General features: G+C 41.6%; 1 protein-coding gene across 1 annotated transcript; it reads left to right on the plus strand.

Moving 5' to 3' along the window:
- The first annotated feature begins 1,345 nt into the window (after window positions 1–1,345).
- Window positions 1,346–13,894, plus strand: LOC107748458 (inter-alpha-trypsin inhibitor heavy chain H5-like). The gene is made up of 8 exons (XM_016563237.1): window positions 1,346–1,395; window positions 2,270–2,582; window positions 8,702–8,939; window positions 9,181–9,571; window positions 9,721–9,771; window positions 11,128–11,244; window positions 11,810–12,187; window positions 13,406–13,894. Exons 1-8 carry the CDS (start codon window positions 1,377–1,379, stop codon window positions 13,711–13,713), a joined length of 1,815 nt encoding a protein of 604 aa, XP_016418723.1. The 5' UTR covers window positions 1,346–1,376; the 3' UTR covers window positions 13,714–13,894.
- The last annotated feature ends 3,149 nt before the right edge of the window (window positions 13,895–17,043 follow it).

Consider the following 17,043-nt stretch of genomic DNA (forward strand, 5'->3'; position numbering starts at 1 on the left):
TATAATCGTTTCCACAGTTTAACTAACTTTAACTAACCCGCTCAGCAAGATTCTCTTCAAACTGTGGCTCTGCCATGACATCAGTTGTACTGAAAGAGAAAAGTGACCGCAGAAGAAGACTGCATATTTATACTCACTATAGCACCCCTTGTGGCAAGCCTAAGAATTCAACGTGTTTCATTGCGTTATTAACTGTTCAATATATACAAGAAGCGATGCAAAGTTTTGAGCCCTTTATTGTTTAAATTATTATATGTGTATTTAATTTGCTTGTAAGTGAGCAAACGAGAAATATGGAAGATACTGAGAAATCTGAGATAGATTTTCTCCTTAAGATCGGCTTTATTGAAATGTGGTTTGACAAACCTTGACACAGATTCCTTTGGCAAGAAGTTCAGATTTCCAGAGTAATGTTTTCTCCTCTTCTTGTCAGTGAGGGTGAGATGGAGGTGTTTCGAATGGAGGTCACTATTCCTGGACGCAACCGCGCTGTCTTCCTCCTGACCTACGAAGAGCTGCTGCAGAGACGATTGGGCCGTTACGAGCATGTGACCAGTGTTCGGCCGATGCAATTGGTCAGCAGACTCAGCGTGGGCGTTACTGTAGTGGAGCACTCTCGCATCACTTACCTTGAAGTCTTACCCCTACGAAACGGCAAAACTCCATCTTCCAATGGCAATGGGAAAGCAGATGGTAACCAGCTGTATCCAGTTTGATTCTTGAGTGTGTATTTAGATGTGCTGTCACTGGTATGGTTTCAAATATTTGACAATATTGCAACATTTAGCCTCAAAAACTGCAAGATAGATGATACCAGTTTCAGTTACATTTCTTCCACTTTTTCAAGTTTTAAAGACCAAGTAATTAAAAACAACAACAACAACATAAAAATACGTTTTCTAACAGGTTAGTTCAAGTTGTCAAACATGAAATGGTAATCTTGTCCTGCTCCAGGTAAAGTAGGACCACCCGTTTCCACAGTAGTCAGACAAAACGACACCTTCTGCAAGATCAGCTTCACTCCAAACATTGCCCAGCAGGCCAAGATTGCAACCAATGGCATGCTAGGAGAATTTGTGGTGCATTATGATGTAGAGAGAGAAACTGGCACTGGCATTGGTGATATTCAGGTACACATACACCCATACACATAATATGTTTCATTGTATATTATTAACATATATTGACATATATATGCATTTAAATATGCATTATTTGGTGGACATTGTGGCAGATTAAAATATAAAATAAAACTATTTAAATAAATAATGAATTAAAAATAATAATAATAATAAAAAATACAATACTATATATATATATATATATATATATATACACACCCCAACAATATACGTGATGCCAAGAAATTCATCTACATGATCTCACCCACTGGAGGTAGAAAATCTTACACACTCCTAAACACACCCTGTTACACATTTAAACCACCTAATTTAATCAAATTTAAATAATTTAAAGCAACAGTTAAAAAAAAAAAAACACACACACACAAAACAACGGTGTTGTTTTTAACTGAAATAAATATAAATAAAAAAAATTATGAAAATAAGAAATGCCTTTGAATTTGAAGTACTAAAACTGCTAAAACTAAACCTGAAATGAAAATAAATTAAAGCTAAATAGAAATGTTTCAGAAAAACAAAAACTATTAAAAATGACAAAAGCACATAGCAAAATTACTAAAACTTAAACTAAAATTAAACTGAAAATATAACAAAATATATGTACTATAAGTTATATATAAGTTATAGTATATAATACAAAATTTACAGAATTATCTATCTATCTATATATACTGTGTGTGTGTGTGTATATATATATATATATATAGATAGATAGATAGATAGATAGATAGTATGTTAAATACATAATATAGTATAAATTGTTTCCATGGAGTTCATTAAGAAATATTTCTGAAGAATCTGTACAAAGAAGCCACACATAAAGCTCCGAAAGTAAAACATTTTCATAATAAAAGAGATGTATTAAAGTCATTGTACAGAATGTATGAATTGCATTTTTAACATATTCATGCATAAATTAATAGGACAAAAAAGAAATAGTCAACTGCAAAAGTTGAATGGACTAGATTTATGGTATTTTATTGTGTTTTTGTCCTTTTTTGGAGCTTGACAAATGTGGTTACTTTGAACTGTTGGTAGACTGATTTGGAATGACATGAGGATAATTAAATAATGACAGTTTCAATTTTTGTTGAACTCATTTCCTCTTTCATTTAAAATCTTCTCAGGCACTGACATCAATGGTGGCATTCAGGCAGGCTCGGCCTTACTCGGTGACTACCTCTCTAGCAAAGAAGAGTCCCATCACAACAGCGTGTCACTCATAATCTTCCTGACCGATGGGCGGCCCACAGTTGGCATAGTTCAGAGTCCGGCCATCATTGGCAACACCAAAGCAGCAGTGCAGGAGAAGTTCTGCCTCTTCACAATTGGGATGGGTGATGACGTGGACTACAGGCTCTTGGAGAGGATGTCCCTGGAGAACTGTGGAACCATGAGGAGAATCCCAGAGGATGCAGATGCCAGCGTCATGCTCAAAGGGTAAGGAACATGTGGTCACCATTAAAAATATACTTGTGTGAGTCTATGAACTTGAGTCTATGAGTTTAGCAGAATGTCTCAGATGTTATTTTGAACATCATGAAGCTTCAAAACTGACTAAAAGTACTTCAGAGTATAAGTAAAAATAAACTATTATTTTAAAGTATCATCAGTGGATTTGAGTCAGATAACAGGGCCTAAAATAAATGCTCGCAAAGTGCCAAATGAGGGTAAAAATCAACTCTGGCGAGTATATGAAACAGTGTTACTCACCAGCTGGCCAGTAAATTTTTTATTTTATGAATTCTAATTTAATTCATTAATTTTGGCTGGTACATTTTCTGAAGTCACTGGCCATTGGCAGGTGGAAATAAAATAAAATTTGCTACTAATCTGAAAAAGCCTAGGGCAATGTTATATGTGACCCTGGATCACAAAACCAGTCTTAAGTTGCTGGGGTATATTTGTAGCAATAGCCAAAAATACATTGTATGGGTCAGAATTATTGATTTTTCTTTTATGCCAAAAATCATTAGGATATTAAGTAAAGTTCCCTATCTGCCGGTCACTACGAGTTATGTCGAACAACATATGGGGTCTCACTTGGGAGGCCAATCATTTCTGATTTTAAGAGAAAACGGCAATGAAAATTGGCTAGTGGATTCTGCATACCTGAGCCACTCCCCGTGCATACGGGTATAAATAGGCGACAGGTGCGTCCACTCTTCAGATTTTTGCTTCGGAGCCGAGTAGTTGATGTTCTTCACTACAAAGCCAATTCATCTTTGTGTTGAAAGAGGGCTGTTCCTGGTTGGTGTTTACGGTGCAGTACAGCGGTGTCCCTGCAGCAGTGATTCCCCTGGGCGCTTCGACTGAAAGAGCAGTTTTTCCTCTAAAAGAGCAAATCACGGACGATACACGTCTTTTACAAGATGCAATTTCGTCCGTGTCCTTCTGGATGCGGTCGTTTCCTGTCCTCTGTTGATGGCCACGATCTCTGTCTTCAGTGTCTGGGCCTTCAGCATGCTGAAGCGGCGCTCGTGGATGACTCATGCGTATGACCATGACATCGCTGCGATCGCGTCTCTCTCTCCTCAAGGGGAGTGGAGCAGACCCCTCTGTCACTACCCGTCCTGGTTTCTTTGCCACGAGCAGAGGACCACCGGCTAGTGCCCTGGGAGATTTGAGGGTTACAGTGAGAACTTCTCCGCCGGGCCACGCCCCACGGACCTCTCACTCCTCCCGCAGCGCATGTCCCGTGCATCTGCCGGGTGATTCTGCTGGGCCGTCTCGCGGCGGTCCCAGCGTGTCATTCGGTGGGCGGCCAGAGGATGAGATGTCGATTGCAGCATCGGGGGATGGGCTATCGGCCTCTGAGGATGATGATTCGGCGGGGCTGCCCCCCTCGAGTGTTGTCGCCACTGCCGAATTGGACCCAGAGCTGTAGGCCATGCTTGCCAGGGCAGCTGTAAGCATCGGGTTGGAGGTGACTACACCGCCCAGCCCTGAGCACTCGCGGCTGGATGATTGGTTTCTCGGCGCGGAGCACGGCTCACAACCGCGTTCTGCTCCAGTTCCTTTCTTCCCGGAGGTGCATGAAGAGGTGACGAAGTCGTGGACGGCCCCTTTTACGGCCAGAAGCCACTTGTCTCTCTCTTCCGTCCTCACTACCCTCGATGGCGGGGCAGCTAGGGGGTACGTTGACATTCCCCAGGTGGAGAGAGCGGTTGCGGTGCACCTGTGCCCGCAAAACGGCGCCACTTGGAAGAATTGTCCACGTCTCCCGTCCAAAGCCTGTAAGCTGTCGGCGGCTCTCGCTGCCAACGCTTATAGTGCTGTGGGCCAAGCTGCCCCTGCCTTGCATGCCATGGCTATCCTGCAGTACACCAAGCCAAGGCGCTAAAACAAATGCACGAGGGTAGCACCGACCCGAGGTTGAAGCAGGAGCTGCGCACGGCGACTGACTTCGCCCTCTGGGCGATGAAAGTCACGGCGTGGTCCCTCGGGAAGGTGATGTCCACTCTGGTGGACATCGACAAAAGTACGCTTTCTCGAAGCTCCCATCTTCCAGGCTGGCCTGTTCGTCGACACTGTCGAGGACTTTTCCCAGCAGTTCTCGGCAGTACAAAAGCAGACTGAGGCCATCCAGCACATCCTGCCCCGACGTGATCCTCCAGCTGCCACCGTTCCGCCGCGGGCTGTGCCTCAGCCTGCTTGTCGCCGTGGGCGCCCTCCTGCGTCCTCCACTCGCGCTGAGACAACGTCGAGGCCGGCGCATCGAGCTCCACACAGGAGAGCGGCACCCACCATGTTGCACCCAGCCGCTAAGTCCTCCAAGAAAACGACGAAGCGGCCCTGACACGGGCAACCCGGAGATGTGGGCAACTGCTCTTCACGAGGTGGCGAGGTCAGTGCCGCTCCTTCCCCCGGAGGAGGGCCAGGTGGATAATTCTTTGTTCCCTTTTCTTTTTGTTCCGCCGCTGGCGTGACCACATTTTCAAAGAAAGAGCAGTTTCCTTTTCCTCCGGGTTGCAATGCTCGTGGGTCGACAGTGAGCGACGGACCGCTTCCTCACTCTCACCCACGACGTCCCCTATCGCCAGTGGCCAAGAGTTCGCCGTTCGGAGAAGCAACGCCTCTCCCCACGCGTCTCTGGCCAGTCCCAGGGGGAGTTTTGCTGTGATGATTCAGAGCGTAATGCCTTCTGGGCCACCCAGCGCAACTCCCCATTGCTGCACCACTGCAGGTACGTCGACTGCCTTTGACACCCTTTGGTGCCACTCATACGGAGTTTGGGAGCGTGGCTTGCGTTACCCAACCCGTCCTGCTGGCTCATTCGGATGGTTCGACTCGGCTACGCGATTCAGTTCGCCAGGCGACCTCTCAAGTTCAACAGCGTTATCGAGACTTCGGTGGCAGTCCGAGATGCCTCTGTCTTGTGCGAGGAGATTGCTGTCCTGTTGGCGAAGGATGCAATCGAGCTGGTCCCTCCAGCCGAGATGAGGAAGGGGTTTTACAGCCCTTATTTCATCTTACCCAAGAAAACCGGTGGCCTTCGACCTATCTTGGATCTGCGAGTCTTGAATCGGGCCCTGCACAAGCTCCCGTTCAAAATGTTGATGCAGAAACGTATTATCAAATGCATTCAAGCCCAGGATTGGTTTGCAGCGATCGACCTGAAGGACGCGTACTTTCATGTCTCGATTGTTCCTCCGTTCCTACGGTTTGCGTTCGAGGATCGGGCATGGCAATACAAGGTACTTACCTTCGGGCTCTCCCTGTCCCCCCGTGTCTTCACGAAAGTCGCGGAGGGCGCCCTTGCCACACTATGGGAAGTGGGCATCAGGATCCTCAACTATCTCGACGATTGGCTCATCATGGCCCGGTCGCGAGAGGAGTTGTGCGATCACAGGGACCTGGTGCTTCAGCACCTCAGTCAGTTGGGGCTTCAGGTCAACCGAGAGAAGAGCAAGCTCTCCCCGTGCAGAAAATCTCTTATCTTGGTATGGAGTTAGACTTGGTGAGTATGACGGCATGTCTCACCAACGAACGTGCCCAGTCGGTGCTGAACTGCCTTAGTTCCTTCAGAGGCAAGACAGTGGTACCACTGAAACATTTTCAGAGGCTCCTGGGGCATATGGCATCCGCAGCCGCAGTCACGCCGCTCGGATTGCTTCATATGAGACCACTTCAGCACTGGCTACACTCCCGAGTCCCGAGATGGGCATGGCGCCGCGATACACATTGTGTCACCATCACACCGATGTGTCGCTGCCTATTCAGCCCCTGGTCGGACCTTGCTTTTCTATGGGCCGGGCTGCCCTTAGAACAAGTTGTCACGACAGATGCCTCCAACACAGGCTGGGGCGCTACGTGCAATGGGCAGGCAGCCTCGGGGTCCTGGACAGGACCTCGACTGCTTTGGCACATCAACTGTCTGGAGTTGTTGGCAGTGCATCTAGCATTGCGGCAGTTCTGGCCGCTGCTGCTGGACAAGCACGTGTTGGTCCGAACGGACAACACTGCGGCTGTTTTACACATCAACCGTCAGGGCGGTCTACGATCACGTTGCATGTCTCAACTCGCTCCGCCATCTCCTTCTCTGGAGTCAGACGCGTCTCAAATCGCTGCGAGCCGTCCACATTCCGGGGGAGCTCAATCGTGCGGCCGACGCGCTCTCAAGACAGCCCACTTTCCCTGGAGAATGTCGACTCCATCCCCAGACAGTTCAGCTGATCTGGAGTCGATTCGGGGAAGCTCCGGTGGGCCTGTTTGCTTCCCACGAGTCCTCCCACTGCCAGTTGTACTATTCCCTGACCCAGGCCCCCCTGGGCACGGATGCACTGGCACACAGCTGTCACCCTCCACCTTGAAAGTGTATGTCGCTGCTATCGCAGCACATCACGATGCAGTGTATGGCTGGTACCTGGGAAAGCATGACCTGACCGTTAGGTTCCTGAGGGGTGCCAGAAGGTTGAATCCTCCTAGGACACCCCTGATACCCTCCTGGGATCTCTCTATTGTCCTGGCTGGACTTCAGAGGGGTCCCTTTGAGCCGCTTGATTCAGTTGAGCTAAAGTTCCTGTCTCTTAAGACAGCGCTCCTGATGGCGCTCACTTCCATCAAGAGGGTCGGGGACCTCCAAGCATTTTCGGTAAGTGAAGAGTGCCTTGTGTTCGGGCTAGCCTACTCTCACATTGTCCTGAGACCCCGGCCTGGATACGTGCCCAAGGTTCCCACCACTCCCTTCCGAGATCAGGTGGTGAACCTGCAAGCGCTGCCCCCGAGGAGGCAGATCCAGCCTTGGCGACGGGTAGGATGTGGTCTCCGTAGCGACCTTTTCCCTTAAGGCTCGCTTCCCCATTGTTCTGCCAGGCTGAAAGAACAAATAGGAAAGATTTGAAGCAATCTTTCACTGAAGGTTGAAATCCCTTCCAAAAACTTTTTTTGTGGACGGAACAGCAGCATGGGCTTCACCAGCAGCGATGTACTCACTGTTGGTCCCCTTCGGTACCAAGGTCAGTGAATTTGCGCTGGGGCTTTGGGAAGGTTACGGCCTTAGCGTAACTTTTGTGGCATGCCACGGCTTGTCAACAATTGCGGTGCCACAGGGTTGAGACGGTGTTCAGGCATCTGTCGCCTATTTATACCCGTATGCATGGGGAGTGGCTCAAGTATGCAAAATCCACTAGCCAATTTTCATTGCCGTTTTCTCTTAAACTCAGAGATGATTGGCCTCCCAAGTGAGACCCCATATGTCATTCGACATAACGTCTCCGTTCCCTCCATCAGGGAACGAGGGTTACGTACGTAACCGAGACAATCATGTTCCATGAAGATATTTTGTAAATTTCCTACTGTAAATATATCAAAACTTAATTTTTGATTAGTAATATGTTTTGCTAAGAACTTCATTTGGACAACATAAAAAAAAGGCGATTTTCTCAATATTTTTTTGATTATTTTTTTGCACCCTCAGATTCCAGATTTTCAAATAGTTGTATCTCAGTCAAATATTGTCTAACAAACCTATCCTAACAAACCATACATCAATGGAAAGCTTATTTATTCAGCTTTCAGATGATGTATAAATCTCAATTTCAAAAAATTGACCCTTATGAGTCCAGGGTCACATATTAGGTAAGCACAAGACAACTCAATGGTACACAAAACAAACCAAAAATAGAGGTTGGCTATTTTGACTTAGACTTGTAAACAACCAACCTAGAAACCATCTAGCAACACCCTAGCAGAACACCCTAACAACCATATAGCAATGCACTAAAACACTCAGAACATCAACTGCATAGCAACACCCTGGCAACTATTAATAATTTGAGGCAAGTATGTTGGCATGTGTGGCATTTTGTGACGAAAAAACCCCCTTAAAGTCAAGGATAAAGGTCAAAAGTGATATGAGACTCCATTGAAAGACTGAAATCTTTACACAAGGCTTAACAGTTGGGCCCCACTCTAAAAGTTCAACAAGTTTAACATAAAGAATACATGACTTATTAACCCACAATCTGAGGCAAAACTGTTGCATTGTGACCTTATTATTCCTTTTCTCCTCTCTTTACCGTCTTCTCGCCTATCTTTCACCTACTATCTCTCTATAGCTTCTACGATGAGATCGGCACTCCATTGTTATCCGACATCCGGGTGGAATACTCTGAGGATGCTGTGGAATACATCACCCAGAACCTTTTCACAAATTACTTCAACGGCTCTGAGCTCATTGTAGCTGGAAAACTGACCAATCACAGCTCAGACTCGTTGCATGTTCAGGTTACCGCCAGCAACAGCGAGCGAAGCATCGTGCTGGAGAAAGACATGTCAATACACGAGCGAGAGCAGGAAACCGAACGGCGGCTAGCGGAAGCGGAGGCGGGTCCAAATGTGAACGGTTACGTGGAACGACTGTGGGGATACCTGAGTGTTAAAGACGGGCTAAAAGGACGACTGCGCAGCCAGACGAGCGCAGAGCGGGAAAACTACACACAACACACTACAAATCTGTCGTTAACGTATAATTTCCTCACGCCACTCACACAAATGATAGTGGAGAAACCACAAGTGCTGGCCGATGCGAGAGCAGGAAACCGAACGGCGGCTAGCGGAAGCGGAGGCGGGTCCAAATGTGAACGGTTACGTGGAACGACTGTGGGGATACCTGAGTGTTAAAGACGGGCTAAAAGGACGACTGCGCAGCCAGACGAGCGCAGAGCGGGAAAACTACACACAACACACTACAAATCTGTCGTTAACGTATAATTTCCTCACGCCACTCACACAAATGATAGTGGAGAAACCACAAGTGCTGGCCGATGGAACTTTAGCACAGACACAGAAAGAGGCAGAGGCCACCGAGGCTCCGCCCCCTGCTGAGTCATCCAGTCAGCTGTCGGAAGACGACAACAATCTAACACCCCAGAGCCTGCACAGAAATCAACCGCCCAAGCCAACTTCTGCAGTCTCCAAGGCAACAAGTGTGTTTATTTAAATTGGACAGAAAGTAAAACATTTGTTTTAGATCAGATTTAGGATCATTATGACTGTCATAACACAATCGTATTGAAAATATTAAGGTGACTCAAACAATCCATTGACGATTTCACTCTTCTCCATTTATCTCCAGGTGGCGTCAGCAAACTTACCAAAAAGTCTGTCACCTTATCCAAAACATCCGGTATTTCTCAATTTTTCTACATCTGCTTTGCATTTCAGTGCGAATGTGAGTGAGTGTAGCTGCAAGTGTCAGTAGTGTCTGTTCACAACGACTGGGTGGCTTGTAATTTGTTCTGTTCAGGTAAAGGGGCCTCGTCAGAATGCAGCTAATTGCTACTGAGAGTTGTGTATGGGCTCTAATTCACATGCCTGTGTTTGGGAACTGATGGGAAAAAGGCAGGATTTCAACAAACCCCCAAGTATTAAACTTCAGAGCATAACTCATTCCTCACTCTTTGTGCTATTGATATGAATTAGGCCTCAAATTGTGCATCTTTATTAGTTTCATCTTTATTTTTCAAAATACTTTATTGGCTTGATTGCTACACACACAATATTACCAAAGCAAAGAAAAAACAATACAAGCAGTGACCCAAAACAACAACAAAAAAAGAAAATATATTGATATTGATAAATAAAAGTAAAAGAAAAAAGTGAAAAATAAAAGTAAAAGGTGCCACTAATGCTAACAAAACGCAAAACAAACAAACAGCTGCATAGCAACACCCACACACACAATATTGCCAAACTATCAATACAAACAATACAAGCAGCGACTAAAAACCAAAAAAGAAAATATAGTGATATTGATAAATAAAAGTAAAAGAAAAAAGTGAACAAAAAAGTAAAAGGTGCCAGTAATGCTAACATAACAAACAAACAAAACAAAATGAAACAAAGCGAACAAATAAAACAAAACAAGGAGGCAGGCTTTTTGACAGTAAGCAACCGCACTAGCAACCTCATAAAAGTGCACTAAAACACTCAGAACACTGCATAGCAACACCCTGGCAACCATTAATATTATGTAGCAAGTATGTTAGAGTGTTTGGCATTTTGTTGTATGCACAAAGCATCAGAATACATTGATGCAGTCAGTATATGTGCACGAGCAAGATGTGCATGAGAGATTAGTCTGCAGTATTCACAAAGAGTCTTTTTCAAGTTTTGAATGGAGGAAATCTGGTTGATGCATTTATCACAAGTAAAACTGGCCTCCATTTGAGTTGAATCGGAAAGCTTTGAAAAGCCACTTTTCTGTTGGCATGATTTGTGATCTCATATCAAATGTTGCATAAGGACAACCACACATCAGACTTGCTAAATGTGAAAATTCACAGGGGACTTTGGGTTGCACATAACCAACAAACTTGCATAATTTGATTTACTTCCATGCAACAAAGTCAAGTAAAAAAATAAAAATAATAAATAAAAATAAAATATATTCACACAGTGTTCTACAAATGGTCCATATTCAAGTAAAAATGGATTAAATGATATCTTCGGTATCATACATTATCTTCCTATCTGACTTTAGCTGATGGCGACCCTCATTTTGTGGTGGAGGTACCCCACAGTAAACTGACTGTGTGTTTCAACATTAATGGGGAGCCAGGACACATTCTCCGACTCGTGACTGACCATAAACACTCAGGTAAACAACTGAAATACACTTTTTTTAGGAAGTATTTACACAGTATTTTACAAGTATTAACTTTTTGCTTTGCTATTTATTGAGCTTTGCATTAGTGACAATTCTTGGCCAATTTAAAGGGGTAGTTCACCCAAAAATGAAAATGTGTGTATGTGTGTCATCATTTATGCACCCTTAAGTTGTTCCAAACCTGTCAGTTTCTTTATTCATGCTGAACACAAAAGAAGATATTTTGAAGAATGTTGTAAGTAAACTGTCGATGGTAGCCATTGACTTCCATAGTATTTTTTTTTCCATAATATGGAAGTCAGTGGCTAACTGTTTGAGTACCAGCAATCTTCAAAATGTTCAAAATTTATACAGGTTTGGAAAAACATGATGGCGACTAAATGTAATATTTACATTTTAATTTTTGCATGAACTATACCCTTTGAGATTAAAATTGTGTAAGCTGTCATTCCATATCATAGTTTACTTTAGATTTTATATTCAGAACATTTTATTAACATATTATATATATATATTTGGACCCTTGACATGAATATGTATGTTTTGTCCCCATTAGGCGTGACTGTGAACGGTGCACTGATTGGAGCTCCAGCCCCAGCCGGCAGTCATAAAGAACAGAGGACATATTTCAACACCATAACAATAGTAGCCGATAAACCACACCGCTCTTATATTGAGGTGACCCCACAAAAGGTCATACTGGACGACCGGGACCGGATGATCTTACCATCCAGCTCCAGCATTTCCGTTCAGACCGCAAACCTGGGTGTGGTCATTATTGCTAACACAAACCTGACAGTGACCATTCTAGGAACTATCCAGTTTGTCATCTTATTCCACCATTACAAAAATCCAGCGCCCTATCAGCGGGATCACCTGGGGTTTTACATCGCTAACAGCAAAGGATTGAGCAAGGATACACATGGGTTGCTAGGTAAGCAGTAAGCACACGTACACAAATCTAGTTGTAATGTTGCGGGAACTTGAGAAAACAAGCAGAGGTGATCTACATGCAGGGAGTTTAATTAAAGGCGATTCCGGAAAGGCTAGCAATAGCAAGCTAGCTTTGAAAGCAAGATCCCACTCTCCCTGCAAATCACTCTCCAGAGTGTTCCAGAGACTCACACACACACTGTGCATGGGGGGTTTTCAGGTTACAGAATAGATAGGAGAACATTATCACCAGAGACCTTGTGAGAGACACACATTTCAATAGCAGAACAGAATTCAGTTTTCAATCTTTCTCATAAGAAGTGAATGCTGTGAAATTAAGACCATTTTACCAAACATTTAAAATTATGACAAAAATGAAAGGGAAAAAACAATAGATTCACAAGATACATCATATGTAGTATACTGACATTCTTAGTGAACTTTCAGTGACTTGAGCCTGGTGGAGGGGGAGAGGGAACGCGGAGAGAGGGACTCATAAATAAGAGAGGAGAGAAGTTTAGGCAAGGTGGTGTCCTTTGCTCTTTCTTGGAGATCTTCCCTCCAGATTAGTGAGTTTTATTGTTTTATTGCAGGGTGTTTGGTTTAGTGTCCTGTCTTAGCAGGAAAACCATCCTTACACTGATAGGTGGAGATGTCTTTACAGAATCGTGGGGAATGTAGTTTTTCACCAGGAATTCCACTGTTAAAAAAAAAAAAAAAACACTGAAACAACAGAAGCATATTATCATTGAATAACAACCTCGTAGCTCACAGTAGGTCTGTGGTTAATCAGTTCCCCCAGGGAGAAAATGAATGGTGTTTTTCATTTAGAAACCTGACTGTCTTTAATGTGTAACGTTTGATGTTAGCATGTTGCTAAGCTAACATTGTAATGCTCTTGCCATAAAAACACAGTACACCAAATTTTAAGTAAAAAGTCCACCGTAAAGAGGTTCAACTTTTTTACTGATACTTTACAGTACTGAATGAAAAAGTTCATTTATTTACAGGCCACATTTCTTTAACTTTGTCGGGCATCTTGGATTAACCTTTTCAGCAAGTTTGTCGCAGTAAATTGTGGCCTTGTTTTCTCCACAAACATGCACATGAAACTTAAAAATGCTACCTACGTAGGCAGCGCCCTAGGCTTTGGAACAGATCTACAAAAGCAAACACAATTTCTACATATTAAATGAGAGACACATTTTTGTACTTACAGGCCAGTTCCTGTATGAAGACATTGGATTGACGCAGCTTAATGGAAATTTCAGCATGGCCAGAGAAAACAGCACACAGGAACCACTAGGGAAAAATATCAGTCTACCCAGCTGCCCTGCACTGAAGGTGAAGGATCGTACTGTCACTGTCATAAAGAAGAGCAGGCGAATCTACTCTGGAAAGCAGACAGTAGACTGCTGGTTTGCCAAAAACAATGCGGCTAAACTGATTGATGGACAATACAGTGATTATGTTGTGTCACATCTGTTTGACACAGGAGACTGGGCTAATGGAACCAACACACACTAAGACAAACACACACACACACACACACACACACACACACAAACATTCAGAATATAATTCTACCAGACTGATGGTCATGACCCAGATATATTCACACAAACACTTTGAAAACCATCACAAAGACCCATAAGCAGTATTTTAAGTAAATGATTTATATCTGAACATAATACTTTACTGTTTTTTATCGTAGTCATCTACAAATATATATTATATTTTTTTTTTGTTAATATAATGAGATGAATGAACTCATTTTGTACTAATAAATGTTAACAATAGGCTGTCTTCTTTTTGGTATAGAACACAACAGTAAGGATAATAGAGACTGGGCTAATGGAACCAACACACACTAAGACAAACACACACACACACAAACATTCAGAATATAATTCTACCAGACTGATGGTCATGACCCAGATATATTCACACAAACACTTTGAAAACCATCACAAAGACCCATAAGCAGTATTTTAAGTAAATGATTTATATCTGAACATAATACTTTACTGTTTTTTATCGTAGTCATCTACAAATATATATTATATATATTTTTTGTTAATATAATGAGATGAATGAACTCATTTTGTACTAATAAATGTTAACAATAGGCTGTCTTCTTTTTGGTATAGAACACAACAGTAAGGATAATGAAGTCTAAATCTCTGTAGAGAAACAGATTTTTAGTAATAAGACAAAAATACCATGACCTCTGAGATTAAGCAATGAAATATGCTTGTAATTTTAATGTTTAGATATAGACAGACAGACAGACAGACAGACAGATAGATAGATATAGATAGATAGACAGACAGACAGACAGACAGATAGATAGATAGATATCAATGCGATAAAAGAATTGTCACAGTACCCTTAATAATTACTTAGTTAATGATATATTAAAAATAGCACTGATATTTTAATGCGATAAAAGAATTGTCACAGTACCCTTAGTAATTACTTAGTTAATGATATATTAAAAATAGCACTGATATTTTAATATTTTAAATTGTATTCATTGGTAACATTAAAATAATAATTGACTTATTGAATCCGTCAGAATTTTGATAATGTGCATCCTCACTTTTGATTTACTAATGTTACTGATGTTTATGAAAGATAAATACTAAGTTCAACAATAAATTCCTAAAAGTTTTTTTTAACACTTTCTATGAGGCCCGTATTTATGATACATTACAAGAGTATTCATAAGACATTGCAATAAATGCATAATGATAAAAATAAATGATAAAACAACAACAAATCTATAATATGTTGTATCATCTCAATAACCATAGCAACAGTTTTAATACATTATAATACTTACTTATTTGTGGTTATATGGCTTTTAAGAGTATGATGATTTATAACACATAATAAACACATTGCATCCACTTAAGTTTTAATGGATTATATAGTTATAATGTGTTATAAGTCTCATATCTTGCCATTGTTTAAGATCTGCACAGTACATCTTAGTGTTTTTACTGTAAAATACAAATACAGATTATTCTTGTAAACCTCCAACAGGCTTTATAATGTGGTAGGGGTGTCCAATAATGACAAAAAAAAAATGATATCTCAATATTTTCTGGAATTTTGTCGATTGCCATAACTAGAGTGTGTTATTGTGCTGGTATTTTGGCAGGTTTAGGACTGCCGTGGACAGCTGACTCCCAAAGCTTTTGATATTCTTTATAATTCTGTGTGGTGGTTAGTTTGCAGGAAAAACTGAAAGTAACTTTTCCATAGATTTTTACCTTTTATGGGCATTTTTAAAATGTTGAAGAAATCAATACAATTTAACAGCTTAAAAATTCCCAAGTTTTCAGTTACTTTACAACATGTTGTACATTTTCTACATTACACATTTGATCAAACTGTTATTCAGCACACTGCATGTGTAAAAAAAAAAAAAAGAAGAAGCCCATAATACTGTACAATGTTTCAACTTTACAGGTTAAAATACAAAGATAATCTGGTCGTTCACTTAATACTGAATATTCACAAATGGTTTTATAAGAAAACGTTTTTTCTTATGAGCATATCCGTCATATAAAAATATTCTAGCCTGTGTCAGAGCTGGAAACATGGTTGTAGTGTGTTTACAGCGAGGTGTTCGTCACAAGTAGTGTCATGAGCTGTTTAGACTTCAAATGAAAAGTCTGACTGTCTGTAATTAGGAAAAACACTAGACCTCCTCTCTCATCCCTCTCTCTGTTTCTATACTTTTAATTAACTTCTTAGAAGTATGAACTCTAAAGGACATGGAGGATCATGTTTCCCTTTAACAACTCGTATGCTAATAATTATCCTATACTGATTATACATTAACATACAAACATATATACAATCATCCTACAATGTAATTTGAAAGTAATTCATAAAAATGCACTGCTACAATTCAACTCTCTTTCTCTTTCTGACAAATAACATGGACCTGAACGATTTTCTTTTTCAATATCAAGATTTTAGGTTGAAGTTTATATAAACGTAAAGCAAAATATATAACTTATGTGCTGTAACTTGTCAAATGGTGACCATTTTAATCACATTTTTGATTCACAAATTCTAATAGCCTGATATTGATATTTAAAAATACAAATATTCCATGTAGTATCTCAATTAAAATGAGCACACATTTCATATAAGTTGCATGCATAATAATTATAAAAGAATGATCAAAAAGCAGTTTTGCAAGAAGTATAGCACGTCAAATCGCATTATCTGCTTAAAAAGTTGTCAACCTTCCAGCTGCTCCAAAATCTAGTGAGCTACGTACATAGACAGCATTTTCCCCTTTAACAACTCTTATCACAATGTTTTGTGAACATATCTTTATGATCACAAATGATGACAAAACAATCCCCGCTCACACACATCCACAAAAAAAACGACTAAAAACACTCTACGTGAACATAATACGCATGCACATGTCATCACCATCTTCATCACAAATTCTTGTTTTTATAGTTTACACGAGACCATAACAGTACTGTTTTTTTTTTAAATTGCACTTTGAAACACATTTTGAAAAGTTTGTGGTTTCAGACCCCCCAAAATGCTGTTGTGGTGTACATAAGAGGTAAAAATGCATAAAAAAGTTTTCAGATTTTAGTTGAGAATGGTGCTGTGTAAACACCCCTCAATTGAAATCAATTGTAAGTCTACTCTCTAAAGTGTACTCCCACGAAAAGCATCCCCGCTCACACACATCCACAAAAAAACGACTAAAAACACTCTACGTGAACATAATACGCATGCACGTCATCACCATCTTCATCACAAATTCTTGTTTTTATAGTTTACACGAGACGATAACAGTACTGTTTTTAAAAA

The sequence above is a fragment of the Sinocyclocheilus rhinocerous genome, unplaced genomic scaffold (genome assembly GCF_001515625.1).
Source record: "Sinocyclocheilus rhinocerous isolate Xijiao unplaced genomic scaffold, SAMN03320098_v1.1 scaffold78, whole genome shotgun sequence".
In the NCBI taxonomy this organism is placed as follows: domain Eukaryota; kingdom Metazoa; phylum Chordata; class Actinopteri; order Cypriniformes; family Cyprinidae; genus Sinocyclocheilus; species Sinocyclocheilus rhinocerous.

What these genes read in the sequence shown, in the direction of transcription:
- LOC107748458 (XM_016563237.1), top strand. An exon ending in CAATACACGAGCGAGAGCAG is followed by an intron (nt 8,940 to 9,180) that starts GAAACCGAACGG and finishes ATGCGAGAGCAG; the next exon opens with GAAACCGAACGGCGGCTAGC. An exon ending in TGCAGTCTCCAAGGCAACAA is followed by an intron (nt 9,572 to 9,720) that starts GTGTGTTTATTT and finishes ATTTATCTCCAG; the next exon opens with GTGGCGTCAGCAAACTTACC.